At 43.7% G+C, this 15327-nt stretch overlaps 1 protein-coding gene across 1 annotated transcript in view; it reads right to left on the reverse strand.

Moving 5' to 3' along the window:
* Positions 1-15327, reverse strand: part of LOC306965122 (high affinity choline transporter 1-like) — a gene marked incomplete at both ends in the record, with an annotated part of 54753 nt that overhangs the window by 9831 nt on the left and 29595 nt on the right. Inside the window, 5 exons of the mRNA XM_079559365.1 lie at positions 5432-5585; positions 5663-5806; positions 7027-7175; positions 12862-13017; positions 13489-13605. Of these exons, the coding sequence (XP_079415491.1) occupies positions 5432-5585; positions 5663-5806; positions 7027-7175; positions 12862-13017; positions 13489-13605 (720 nt within the window). The remainder of the gene's footprint in view (positions 1-5431; positions 5586-5662; positions 5807-7026; positions 7176-12861; positions 13018-13488; positions 13606-15327) is intronic.

Raw genomic sequence — 15327 nt, forward strand, 5'->3', positions numbered from 1 at the left:
CATCTTCAACATCAACATCTCCAGGACCTTGGATAAAACGGTAGGTTGGATATTGGTTAGCCAGATTATCAGGGTCTAATGAGGGTTTTTTTCAGTTGGGGATGAATGACTGCAGTTCTGTGAGCGGGCGGGATTTCACCAGATTGTAATGAATGATTTATTACGGCTGTAATTAATGGACTGATGGTGGGGATATTGGCTTTTATTAGTGGTGTTGGCAGTGGATCGAGGGAGCATGCAGAGGCCCTCAAGTTCATCATGATGCCCTCTACCTCTGTCTGTGTAATACTGTGGAATTGAGAGAACGTGGATAGTGGCTCCAAAAGCATATTTCCTGGATGAAGAGGGGTCAGAGCAGGAAAGGTAGAGCGTATTGTATCAATCTTGTGGGAAAAAGGGTCCATGAACCTATTAAACTTATCCTCACTGGTATCACTGTTTGTGTGTGTGCAGGATTTGAGGAGAGAGCTCACTGTGGAATTTTTTTATTTTTTTTTATTTCCTGAACTACTGGTGATTTTGTGTGAATAGAATTGAGATCGGGCTGTAGCTAGAGCTTTAGAATAGGCTTTTTGATGGTTTCGGTAGGCTTCCTTATTTACTACCAGCCTGCTAGCCAGGTACTGCCGCTCCAGGGCTCGACAAGTCATTTTCCTCAGCTCATCTGTGTACCATGGGGATGATTTGGGAAAGAAACTGCTCTGATTTTTAACGGATGGATATAGGCCTGAGTTGTAATGTTGAAAAGATTGTTGTAAAGCTAGTGAATAAGGAGAGGTTTTGAATGTCCTGGTTCATGGAGGCAGAATCTATCTTTTTCAGGTTTCTAAACAGCATTTGGCGCTTTGGTCTGGAGCATGGGCATCCTAGGGACAGCTCCATTGAAATGGCCTTATACACACCTAAGTCGTAGACTTGAAGGTTGGAGAAAACGGTAGTAAGATGGCTGACTGAGCGGAGAAACTTTTCAGAGTTCTCCGTACAGTTCCCCAAAACAACGAACAAGAACAATACTTTCCAAACAAATTGAACTGTTAACGGTTACAAAATGTTAAAGGAATAGGCCACCGTTTTTACATACTAAAATATGTTCTTACCTCACTTTAGACGTGTTAATATATCCCCGTCTGGTCTTTGTCCGTGCGCTCTGTCACGCAAACGGAGCACATACGCAGCCTCTCCCACATGTCACATAGCTCCGAAAAAGCTCACGATAGAAGCTACCAAGCTCTTCCACGTGTTCCCTATTTAAATAAAGTTACGTGAAGTGTTTTCATGCGAAGTATATTTACACAGAAATGTAGCATGTCGATTTTATAAGCAAATAAAAAGGGGGACTATATTGTGAGGCGTAATGATACGAGGAGTAAAACGTCCGCGCAGTAACTCCTAAAGGTTATTGACGGAAGTGAGCGGGGGAAGTCTTTAGGAGTTACTACGCGGACGCTGTGCTCCTCGTATCATTACGCCTCACAATATAGTCCCTCTTTTTATTTGCTTATAAAATCGACATGTTACATTTCTGTGTAAATATACTTCGCATGAAAACACTTCACGTAACTTTATTTAAATAGGGAACACGTGGAAGAGCTTGGTAGCTTCTATCGTGAGCTTTTTCGGAGCTATGTGACGTGTGGGAGAGGCTGCGTATGTGCTCCGTTTGCGTGACAGAGCGCACGGACAAAGACCAGACGGGGATATAGTAACACGTCTAAAGTGAGGTAAGAACATATTTTAGTATGTAAAAACGGTGGCCTATTCCTTTAAGTAACTGATTTGAAGAAAAACAGAAAGAAAATGTTCTCAAACGACAAAGCTAACAAGGACAGGAAGATGGTAAAAGCGAGCAGCGGGACTCTGCTCCATGACTATGCTGCCATGGATGCCACTTGTGCAGGTGCAGATAAGCAACAGCTTGAGGACTGTCCGCTGAACACTCCGGTCAAAGGATCTCCGAAAAGTCAATCAAGAGGCTTCATTTGAGTCTATAATGGTGGCTATAACTCGCCTGAACTCCCGCTTTGATAAACAAGAAAGTTGTTTGGAACACGTGAAGTCCAAAATCAGAGAGAATGGTACCATGATTTGCAGCCTAGCTAAAACACTCGAGTTTAATGCTGCCAAGATAAAAGAATGCAAGACCAAAGTGGAAGTTTTGGTCATGTCATCAAGAGGCCCACAGCCGTCGCTGGAATTTAAGAATCAAGGGAATGAAAGAAAAGATGAATGAAAACATACGCGAAGATGTTATTGACAGTGTTGGGAAAGTTCATTTTCTACATGAACTAGTTCAAAGTTCAGTTCACAAATTTCAAAATGAACTAGTTCGTTCATAGTTCATAATTGTTTATAGTTAATAGTTCGTTCATAGTTCCAAAAATGAACTAGTTCATAGTTCTTTTTTTTGTTCTGTTTTTTTGCTGCGAGCTATTATTCAGGCATGAAAACGGATCGGGGTGAAAAAGGTGAGAAGTATATTTCCCCTCTCAGGGAAATATTTTAAATTCCATATCTTAAAGCAACAATGTATTTTGAGATGCATTTTTGCCAACCTTGGGAGAGCTAGAGAAAGTTGACTTTAGCCATGAGTCAAAAATATTATGGCCTCCTCACTTAGTGTTATGCAGCTCTTTCATGTCTGCCTGTCACTGTTTTACAAGTGGATTTTGGATCTTTGCTAATCATATTTTATATTTTAGTATTATTTTTTTTTAAGTTTAATTGGTAAATTCTTAGTGGAAAATGAAGCTACAAATATTCAATTGCATTTGTGTTATATTGGTAAATAAATCATGTGAATAAGATTGTTTTAGGAGCTAATTTGTAGTTAAAAAACTCCGCATTGTGGCTTTATGCAAATGAGTGCGCACCGCGGAGCACAGAGGAGCGACAGACTTAACGTCTGGAACAAGGGAAACTCGCTTCTAGCCTCACACTGTGGCTCGCGAGCACCGTGCGAACCCGCAGGTTACCGGTGTGCCAGGGCATGTGCCAGGGCCGTAAACAGCAGAGTTCACCGCCTCAGAACTGGACACAGTCGGGCCGTGGGCGCGGGGGCGGAGCGGAGCTAGCGCGAGCTACACCGTAGACCCGCCGGAGTTTAAAACCGCTGGTAAACTCTGGCGGCGCGGCGAGGTTTATATTCACTGATCCGTGGTCTTAAATCACACATGAAAGAAATCTGCCACCATATTGAACGAACGTAAAAAGAACGGTAATGCCGTTCACGGACACCAGAATGAACGCATTCATGGTTTCGTTCATCAGGCAGTAATCCAGTGCGTTCAGTTCACGTTCGCCCAAAATATGAACGCGTTCATGAACTTTCGTTCAATGAACGCGTTCAGGTACATCACTGGTTATTGACCTACTGAAGAAAGTGGCACCACGCATGGCAGGGAAAATGGATGATATTGTGGATGTAGTTCACCGTGTTGGGAAGAAAAAAGAGAAGTTGACAAAATCGGTCATTATCCGGTTTGTGAAAAGAAAGGACAGAGATGACATCTGGGATCTTACGAAGGACTCCGCTGTCTGCAAGAAAGCCAGGGTTTTCTTCACTGAAGACTTATTGGAGGCAGTTAAACAAGCAAGGGAGGTGCTGTGGCCGAGGATCGATGAGGCAAGGAAAGCAGAAAAAAGGGCTAGATACATAGACGGTAAACGGATCTCATCACCAACATTTAAATATGCTCAACATATAAAGGAAAGTAAATTTTATGATAGAGGAACTGTTTTGATGTTCGCAGTTTAAGGGTACACAGATGTATTTGTATTATTTCCATAAACTGAACTGTTCTATTCCCTTGGTTGGGGTAAGTATTTTCTTTATTTTCTTTAAGCCTTTTTTTTATGATTAATTTAAGATCTGAACTATCTTTCATTTCTTTAAATGCAAGAGGTCTGAAAGACAATGTAAAACGCAGTGCTACTTTTCTTTTCTGCAAAGGTTTTAAAGCTCATGCTGTTTTCTTACAAGAGACACACTCCTGTGAAGAGGATGAGACTTTTTGGAAGAGCTAGTGGGGAGAGAAGATTTATTATTCACATGGGACAAATCATTCTGGAGGTGTGGCTATATGTTTTCAACGCTTTCCTGGAGAAGTATTAACTTACAAAGCTGACAAAGATGTACATTGGGTTGTAATTAAGGCTAACTTGGAGGGTTCATTATGTTTTGTTGCAAATGTATATGGGTGTAACAATTTAAATCAGAACAAAAGGTTGTTTGATGATATAACAGACATAATCGCCAATTTCAAACTTACTTATAACATTAGTTTTACAATGTTTGGAGGGGATTTTAACATAACACCAGATGAATGGCTAGACAGATCCCTGTCATTTTAGAATGACCACCAGTATAACACAGTTCTTAAAGCAGTACTAAGTAACTCTTGCCCCTAGAGGCCATAAGCGCAACTGCAGGTGTCATAGCAAGATTTTTTAACTTATTAATTGTCTTGGAGAGTAAATACTACGCTGACAGAAAAGGCGAAGGGTGAGAGGGATATTGTGCATCCTATTGTACAATGGAAATATTTTTTTGCACTCAAACTTGGCTGTAAATACTGTTTAAAGTGACGATAGTCCGCAGTTAGCTTTGCCCGTTAGCATGTTAGCTTCTTCTTCGTGATTCAGTCGGACCGGTTGCTCCCACCGGACATTTCTGAAAGTTCTGAAAATTTCCTTGAGAATATAAGACAATATTCTTCAAGTTGAACAGGGTTTTAAATTGTTATGTGATGCTGAAATAGAACTAAAAGAACTTGATGCTGCTATTGAGCGTATGGCTTTGGGAAAAGCCCCTGATCAAGATGGGTTAACATCCAATTTTTTTAAGTTTTAAGTTTTTCTGGAAAGATATAAAACCAATGTTATCTTTAGTTTTCAATGAATTTATTGAGAATAATAACCTCACAACAACGATGAAGCAAGGGGTCATTACTCCCTTACCAAAGCCAGGAAAAGATAAAAGGTATATTGAAAATCTTAGACCCATGCCCTTATTGAATGTAGATTAGAAACTTTTCACTCAAATTATAGCCAATAGATTAAAGGCTGAGATAGGTGACATTGTCAGTGAAACTCAATCAGGCTTTGTTAAAGATACTGTAGATCAATACACAACAACATTAGATTAGTTTTGGATTTACTGGATTACAACTTTTTAATTGAAGATCGAGGTTTCATTTTATTCCCTGATTTCTATAAAGCCAGAGGCTCATCAGAAAGTCACTTGTTTATCCTGTAAGTCTTCTCTGCTGGCCAAAAAAAAGTACAATAATCCTGCCAACGAAAGCCTGCTAGCTGGCCCAATGTGACGTCAACGCATCTCACCGGACAAAGCCAATGTCAGTCAATCACACAGTAAGAGCCAGGGAATTTAACCCAGCCCTACTGAAGAGACAAATGAGCAATGCCTCAGTACCTGTGGATGAAGCCGCCGCCCCAAGCAGCATGCCAGGTGTTCCAAAGACCACGATGAGGAAAGCAGCTACGGAGCAAGTGAGTTTAGCCGTCCGCATTGACGAAGCAGACAGTGTCCTCTGGTGAAAGCTCTGGTATGCGACACTACCAACCGACTGCAAGAAATTATCCTTGTCATTATTGTTACAAGTCTTCCAATTCTTATATCATTAGTAGTATGTATGAAGCTCACCAAATATAAAAAGTCATCCATCATAATCCAGATCTTGCTCAGTTTGGGGGTGCCGATCCAGGGAGCGTGGAGGGTGTTGTTCATCAGAGTCTCTCCAATGTTCACTGTGTGAGGGTTAATCAGCACAAAGGGAACACAGATCCACTGCACACACAAAAGGGTTCATTGTGAGGGATTCTGTTCAACTGGGAACAATCATGGAAACTGAAAATGTAATTTCAAGGCCCTGGAAAAGATTTGGAATTTTATAAGTCACAGAGAAATAAAAACAGACAAACCAACAAAAGCAAACAGCAAGCATTCTGGATTCAGTTATTTTAAATGGATTTAAAATTGTTATCTCCAAATGTTTCACTCTGTGTCTGTGATACACATGTTGCACAATGTATTATTTGCACTAGTCTTCTACACACAAACCTGCCTTGGTTTACACATAAGCCCGATGTGCTACGAATGGCATTTTTCCGTCATTTGTGACCTACATGACACACATCTTCGGCTTGTGATGTTCGTGTTCACTTTTGAAGAATTTGGCTTGGCTTGAGGAAATGCGGTAGTTAGAGCTAAAACCTCAGCTGCTCCAATAAAATAAAATCATTTGACAAAATTGGAGTAAGATGTTGTTATAATGGCTCCACTCTGCAGCCAACCTCACCTGAGGACATGAACATGTTAGTGCTTGCGCCTCACAGAGGTGCTGGGTTCGATCAAAAAGGCCTGAAAAAGTGAGAGACGAGACTGGGCGAGAATACCACGAAATGAGCAGACTGCTTACTGTATACCGGCATAGACGCTGGACAGAGGCGTATTGGAAGTAAACTGAACTTCCTACTGCACTCACTTGAGTAGAACAAACCTGAAGTTTACAGTCAATTTGCGCTGTGTTAATCAAGGGACAAACCATCAGGGGCAAAGCTATGGGGACATGTTGATACAGACGGCATCTCGTCATAGAAGGGGCGTGGCTTTGCCGAGGGGGAAAATATAATCTTTTGTGAAACACAATTTTCCACAAGTTATAGCCATTTTCTGGTGGGATAGCGCTATTATACTAGATAGCGCTATCCCAACAATGCATCATGTTAGCATTCTCCGTTATTTATTTAATTATGGGCTTTTGAACCATTTTGCTCCTCTCCATGTCTTTGTGTCTTTATTAGGTAGAACACTATATAAAATAATTCTGCATTTGCTACACTAGTTTTTTTTAATAATTGGTGAAAGTTAATATTTTTCTCTTCTTTGTTTTCCCCCTTAACGGTTTCAAATATGACTATACATGGGCGATTCCAGCGATGCCGATTGTATCTATAGGCCTAAATTTCATTGTCAGCAAAGGAGTGATTTGTAATTTAACGTCTCACCAGGCTGACAAAGATGAGTGTCAGCTGTATGACGTCAGTATAAGCCACAGAGTAGAGTCCTCCCATCAGAGTGTAGGTGATGGCCACAGCTGCAGAGATCCATATACTCACTCCATAAGACAGGTCCAGGACCACACTGATGGTGGCACCTGTTAGAGACACAACAAGGATTTACAGAAACTCTGGCTTAAATGTGAGGGGTGGGTAAGATCATAGTGTATCACAGTGAATGGGTGGGCCGTACATATGCAACAACAAGCACCTTATCGGTGCAAATTAACAAAATGGTGTAAAAACACCAGGTATTCTGTTAGGGAAGGGAGAGCGTTCAGCTTCCTGATAGCCTCGTGGATAAAAACTGTTCTTCAGTCGACTGTTGATCTGAGGCTTTAGGCGTTTTAATGTGCAGTTGTGTTCAAAAGTTTACATTCAGTGGGAGGAAAAAGTATGTGAACCAATTGGAATTTCACACATTTCTGCCTGATTTGGTCAGAAAACGTGGTCTGATCTTCATCAAAATCCACCCAAACAATTACATGTTAACACAAGGAGAAAAGGGCATTCAAAAGAGAGGCGCAAATGCCAGTCAGGTGACATGAAATGAAACACACCCAGCTCATATTAAATCCGTTTAAGGTCCGGTACGGCCTCCGCGAACTTAGAAAGTCATTCAAACCAATGGTGCACACTCACACTGCTCCGCGAAGTCCGGGTCCAGTTAGCGAGGCCATCCGGCAGCCTTCCAGCATCAAGAAGTCAATTTTTGTCGGAGGCCGGAGCCCCAGCAGATCAAGCGGACAGAAAAACACGAGCCAAGCAGGAAGTCAGTTCTCGTGATAACTGACTAGTAGTGAGCCTTCCAGCATCAAGAAGTCAATTTTTGTCCGAGGCCGGAGCCCCAGCAGATCAAGCGGACAGAAAAACACGAGCCAAGCAGGAAGTCAGTTCTCGTGAGACAAGAAGATCCAGTGTATTTCAAAATAAAATCTGTCTGCTCACTACTTATCTGGTCTCGTTTACCACCTGTACTCAAGCGTAGCGTCGGAAATATAAGCATTTCCCCATTATGGGTGACACGGGGGCACTAGTGTGTTGCAAAGCATCCACTTCACTGGGGAGAGTCGTTGGTACTGGCAAATACGGCCTATATACGGGAATAATCATCACGTGAACTCGCACCAAGAGGACAACCTGTGTGTATTTCTGTTCTCGTGAGTGCCGTTTCTGTGCCTGGCGCATCTTCTGGTGTCGGAACCAGCGGAGCTGGCCACAGTGTCAGCCGGACTCACCGTGAGTGGTAGTTTGGGGCAAACACGGACTGGATCTGGACCAAACCCAGACCGTAGTTAATGTGAGCTCGGGGACAGTCAGCAGCGTCTACCACTGAGATGATTTCTGACACCAGCTCAGCAGAAGATGGTGAAAAGATGGAAAATGGGGACAATGAAGGTGAGGGCGCTGTTGGGGACATCGCAATTCATACGCGAAAAAGAAGAGGGGCCGACAAACCGTCATTACTCCAGAACTTGCAGTTGCTCTTGATCGCACAAAAGTGTCAGAAACTGACAAAAGCTTGGGGCAGAACATTGATATATTGCTCTAAACAAAGACTCAATTCACCGAAAGAGAGAGAGTAGAATACAGAGGCCAGAGAGCTGCAGACATAAAGGCAGAGTTTCAGTGTAACGTTCCCCATGTTATTCATTTGGAAGGCAATCTGATTCCAGATCTGATTGGAAAAGAGAAGGTTGATGGTCTGCCAGTATTGGTTTCAGGGAAAGGAATTTCTCAGCTACTTACAGTTGCCAAGGTTCCATCCAGAACAGGCTCTTGTCACTGGCTTGCAAGGCTCCACATAATGGAACTGATCATTGGTGCAGTGTTCCAAGTATGTATGGGAGCCACAGCTTCTCCCGAAGTTCCACTCTTCAAGCGGTCCCAGGAATGCTGGAGATTTATTGACATAGCCAAGTATGAACCGGGTATTGCAACTGATGATATGGCAGGTCTTGTGGAAGACATACGGCAAAGCACCATTGATTATGCCAACAAGCAACTTGAGCAAAGTCTTCTGAGAGATGATCTTGTGATTGTGTTTCTCGGTGCTGCTCCTTCACGAGGAGTGCGATTCATGTCACCTGGTCCATTGCACCACACCTGTTGGATGTCCAAAGTTGTGTACAGTCTCAAGATCTGGATGTTCAAGGCCCAGTTCAAACTGAGCCTTGCAGAAGAGCGAGGATTATTGGATGTGTTTGTGTTCGCAGTGTCTACCTGAAAGCCTGGATCTCTGCTCCTCAGGCCTCAGGCGCTCCTTACAGTGATCTGCTGCTACTGAAGTCACTGCTTTAATACTCATCGATCCATTCAGCCATCTCAAAGTCAACATCACGCAAGTTTTCACACTTATGGTACTTGTCACAGGAACTTCTTGGCTTGGCTACCTTCGACAGTTGCGTCAGTTCGTCAACCAAGAGACGGATGGTTAGTGCCATGCAGAATGAAGAAGACCAAGAGCACAGTCATTCCAAGCCAATAACTGTTGCTCTGGATTCATTCAAGAACAAGAACTTAGAAGACTTTGTCACAGCGAAGTCAATCAAACTGATCCGAAAGATGGAACTTCCTGATGGATTTCTCATGATTGGCCAGGACTTGTGGCACGACAGAGATGATTACAAGCAGGCTACAAAAGCAGTCAAGTCTCTTAAAATTGTGAATGACCAAGCTGAACGTGGAGTAGCACTCATTCAGGAGTGCAGTGGCCTTCTGCAAGTTGTTGAGGACCATCGCAGATCGTATCCTGATAGCAGGAAACAGACCATGTCCAGGGTGCAATGAAAATAATAAATCTAGAGTTTGCTGGACATTGTTAGTCTGACATTAGTTGTCAGTATTAGTGAATTCTTGTTGTTCAAAATAGTGTGTTGTTTCAAATAAATTGTGAGAAATACTGGTAAAAGTTGTGAATTTTTTTGACGTGTGTAATCCTTGAGGCACTTCAGCTACACCTAAAAATAAAAATGCATTGTTCAAACTTTGCAGTGTTTTTTTTTATCATAAGGAACCTGTTGATGTCCCAGCAAATGGCATCCAGGATCCACGAAACACCACCAGTTGGTCCCATCAGTCCTAGCCTGGTTTTACCATATCCTCGTCCTTACTTCGTTTTGTACAAGGGTCTGGAGCTTCTCATTTGAACTCCGTTATCCGTTATAAACATCTTCTTCTGAGACACTGAACAGTGAAGAGGCACCAAGAGCCCCCACACCTGCAGCACGGAGGAGGCGTCACAAGGGGAGCTACAGGAAACAACAAAAGGGACCAACGAGGAGATGGTGATAGACTGTGGAGGGAGCTGTGCAGGAGGAAGAGGAAGGACGAGGTGGAGCTGACCAGTGCAGGACACCACGCTCTGAGACGGGGACAAGCCCAGGAGGCGGTGCACCGTTTCAGATGATCAGAGGAGACAGAGGGCAGCTACAGTTTCTCCATCCTCCAAGGTCATGCGGGTGGAGTGGCTGAAGGACAACGAGATCATCGACCCGGCCGAGGACAGGAACTTCTACATCACCGTGGACCACAACCTGATCATCAAGCAGGCGCGTCTGTCCCACACGGCCAACTACACCTGTGTGGCCAAGAACATCGTGACCAAGCGCAAGTGCTCCACCGCTGTGGTCATCGTCTACGGATTTCCCATCAACCAGTGCTCCTCCTGTGACCAAAACAGTGAAGATGGCGGCCGCAACACAACCATCTTTCACCAAAGAAAAAAAAGAGTGGAAAAAGAGTGGTGCGCACTGAATGGGTGCTGCTGCCGGATGCTCTCTCATCGAATGCAATTTCTCCATCTGTGAGATCAATAAAGTATCATCTTATCTCTTATCAGGTGGGAGGGGTGAACTCCTTTGAAATGACTGATATTCGCTAGCGTTTGGTCGTGACGTATGTAATGAGCCCGAGTGAGTGAAGCAAGCCATTATAACTCTTGGGAGCATTCCTTGCACGTTCCAAGGCTTCAATTTTAATTTCTGGATATTTGAGTCAGGACGGATAGAAGAGCTTCGATTACTTTCGTATCCACCGCCATTGCCAAACTACAACCCGTAAATCGGCGCAAATGCTTGACGTCACCTACAAGCCCCGCCTCCCCGCTCACTGAATGGTAGGTAGAAAATCAACTGATGTAACGCAGCCACTGAGATCAAGCCCAGACGTACATGTAGGGAAATGATAATTGACCAGAGTTTGCGGATGGCTAAGGCCAGGCTACATCAGTCCGTCTGGAAAGCTTAAAACATTCAAAATTCCACAGAGCTGCCCGAGAACACAACCAGAGCATGTGTAATGGCCGGAGGGGCAGTTTTACTTATTTGTTCAATCAAATCACTTCCGAACAATGCCACCCTGGAGTAGACTAGTGCCAGGGACACTTATACACATAAGGCTCGCGCAGATAAGGGATAGAGTGGACAAGTAGACCAAAAATATAGAAAATATACAGCATTTATTTTATAACTGTAAAAACAGAGACAAACAAAAAATGCAAACATTGAGTAGATGAAATTCAGTAGGCTACTTTTTCATTCTGTTAAAAATACCAGGTGAACACAAAGTTTATTGCACGTATGCCCTCAATACAGCAGCCCCAAAATGTTCATGTGCCCGAAGGCCCTACCCGTGATGCGCGTGGATCCACGGGCGCAATTTCGGCACAGCCTTTTGCGGCCGCGGTCCGGCCCGACGGCGGCGCTGGTGAACAAGACCCTAGGATCCAACAACAGTGTTTTTTTGTTGTTGTTGTGGTGCGTAACTAACTAAGGAGACGCTGAAGGAAAACTCAAATGGGCAACGGAGGAAACGATGGGGGAGGAGGAGAGACCCGCGAGGATGCCAGTCCTAGAGATGAAATTTGGGGAATCAATATCCTGTAAGAATGTCCATAACCATACGTAGCACGAGAGGCAAAACACCAAAAATACCTACCAAAGCGTACGCAGCGCGCCAGCCATAGCCTATAGATGGCAATCAAAAAGGTGGCCGTATCCCAAGTGCCCAAAAAATAGAAAAATGAGCTAATATAGTAGATACATTTCATTTTGTTTTGAGGATTAGAATACTTACCAGAGGTTTCTTTCGAACGAGGCACCGCACAAGAGGGGAATTACCCTGCTTCAACGTGACGCCACTACTAAAGACAGCGGAAGGTTAGAAGATGTTGACCTAAAACCAATGTTTATTTGGAAACGAGGTGGCTTACCGAAGCTTTTGACTATGCCGAGCATGTAGCACGGGCCGTAGGTGTAAAAGTGGAGCGCGGAGCCTTGTGCGGTGCGCCACGGCAACACAGAGTTGGTAAACACGCACTCTGAATCCCATTGTCTGAGGAAGATTTTAGTTGGAACACGTTTTAAGGTTAATAGGATCAAGGCTCGTAAGGACAAGGCTCCACTCCTCGTGCTCAGCTCCCAAACGGCGGGTGACGTCAGAGGCGACCAAGGGGGGCGGCAGGTGAGGATACCTCCTCTTAAAGGTTCAGGTGGCGCGTAATAGGCTGCCGGTGGATGTGAGGGCCTACCGCCACACATGCCACAATCACATTCAGTGAAAAATGGCCAAAAACATCTCAAATTCGGCCAGGGTATATAAACTTTTGAGCACAACTGCACATTATGACGCCTAAAGCCTTGACTGAAGAACAGAATACCTGATATCTAAGAAGTATAAAACAAGTTGGCTGTCAAGTTCTGTCATGTTTCATGGTTGAAAATACCCCAAAACTGACTTTACCATTCGGCTAACACCAAGGTCTTTCACTGAATTGTTCCTTACCCAAACCGATGAGTGTTGAAGCCATAAACAGCACGTCAAGAGACATCGAGGCAAAACACATGACTGCTGTGAAGCCTTTTCCGTACTTCCTGCAGAACGGATCTATCATGGTCACACACTTTTGGTCTCGTAATGGTTTAGCAAAAATAAAGCCACCTGAAATGGGAGAAGGAAATAGTTGCCAAATGGTGCACTTTAAATATGAATTAGTGGGTCTTTTATCCGGCCCACAAAACATGATCACGCCCAATACGCCCTGGCTGGCAACAGCAAACGATACCAATAGTTTCACGGACATTAAGATGATTCATGTTTGCTGCCATTTTGGAGTTTTCCGTTAAGGCAATTGCAGTCTAGTTGAGAATTGTGCTGGTTGAAATGTCCCAAATCGCAACATTCCAGCTCAAACCCCCGATGTAGATGCAATAAAATGTTTGCCCGTACGGGAAATTTGCTTGGTTGCAAAGAACATTGTATTGCCTAATTAACAGCAGTATTTGCGATGTGCTACAACTATTCTAGATGCAATTTTGATAAGATTCTGATAAATGCAGCCATCTTGCTGGTCTTTGCTCCTATTTTACCAAGCTATGCTGAATGTGAATAATAAAATGAAAAAATACTTACAAAGTAGATATGAAACAGAATATGCCCCGAGCATGAGGATTACCCAGGTCAGTCCCATGGATGGGGTGTAGACCATCTCAGGGATGCCCACAATGAAGCCTCCTCCAACCCATGTAGCTGTGGATTATCAAAATAGAACATTTGAGTATTTTAGATCTCTCATTTCAGAACATGGTGAGCATGAATTGCTTGTACGTAAACACTCATGCATTCAGATTGTATTTATTTGTTTATTTGGTTGGGACAGTGCATGTTAATGAACACACATAGGCTCATTTCCGTCTGTTGTTCCCAACTCGCGCTCCCTAACACACTCTCATTGATCCTGGCCTATTGCACATGTTTTTAGTGGGAGGGGAACCTGGAGTGCCCGAACCTACACAGACATTGGTAGTCCATGCAAACTCCACACAGGAAGGCCCCGGCCGTGGATCAAACTCAGTACTTTTACTTCAAGCTGTGCAGCACGAGTGCTAACCGCTGCGCCACCGTGGTGCCCGGATCAATACCTTAAAGAGGGGGTATTATGCTTTTTTCAGCCACATAGCACCAGTCTATAGCACACTACAATGATGACGAAACCTTCTGTTGGTCTGTCAATGCAGTAAATTAGAATAACTACCTTGTATAAAATTGCTCTTTCAAAATTGTGGTAGCGAATGACTTGAAATAGGCCTCTGTCTCTTTAAGAACCTCTGACCTTTTCCGACACGCCCCCTCCACACGCTGTCTGTGGCATCACAACAACACTGCGCTCGTTGTCTCAAGTATTGAAACTACGATCGGTGCATTTTTATTTTTATTGTTGGAAAGGAGCTACTGTTTATCACTTTGTGAACAATGGCCACACCGGATATTATTTGGAGACGAACCTTCCACACCGGACGCTTGGAAGGGGCTCTTGCCTGAAAAATAACTGCTGTTTGGAGGCTCTCTCTTTGCATCTGCCATGCCCTATGGATCTCTAACTATACCCCCATGGACGACACCAGGATCTGCAGGAGCCCATACGATTCAAAAGACGGACATTATCTCCGCAGGTGGACAATGGTTTTTCGAGGTTACCCGTTAGCTTGTTATAATCGACTACAGCTCATTGTTGATGAAAAGTCTGCAATAAACCACAAATGTGTAAAGCCAGGCTCATTGTGTGATCATCGTAAAGGCTGCTTCGAGTAGTTGCCTGCTTTATTGACGTTATTTGTGCATAATATGCTGCCTGTTTTCAATGAATGTTGTGAAGGTGAAGGTTGTTAGCCTGTCGCGGCTAATAGTGCCTTAGCCCCGGGAGAAAACCACTCGGCTACGACTCACTGTAGATGAAATGTGAGCAGTAAACTACGAAATCAACAAGCCAGGCTCCGTGTGTGATCATCATTAAGGCTGCTTCAAGCAGTTGCCTGTTTTAGTGACGTTTTCAATGCATAATATATGCTGCTTGTATTCAGTGAATTTTCCCGTTAGCTTGTCGCGGCTAGCTTGTTAGCTCCGGGAGAAAGCTACTCGGCTATGACCCATTGTAGATGAAATGTGAGCAATAAACTTCCAAATCAACAAGCCAGGCTCCGTGTGTGATCATTGTTAAACGGTTCTTTATGTGTGTGGTGGTTTTATTGACTTTATTTGTGCATATTTCTCGTTTTCACGTGATGACTCGAGGTTTAGCTTAGCATTAGCTTTCTCCGGAGGCTCTGTGCATCATCAAGGCCCAGCGCAGAACCAGACACTGAAACAAGTGTTCTTGTCACCGGTTTTAATCCTGGGTGTTTAGATAACAGAAACACTGATGTGTGTCTTTGTAAAAGTCTGCTGTGGCTCCGGTTCACAACACATGAAGCT

Source organism: Gobius niger, assembly GCF_951799975.1.
Source record: "Gobius niger genome assembly, chromosome: 7".
Lineage (NCBI taxonomy): Eukaryota > Metazoa > Chordata > Actinopteri > Gobiiformes > Gobiidae > Gobius > Gobius niger.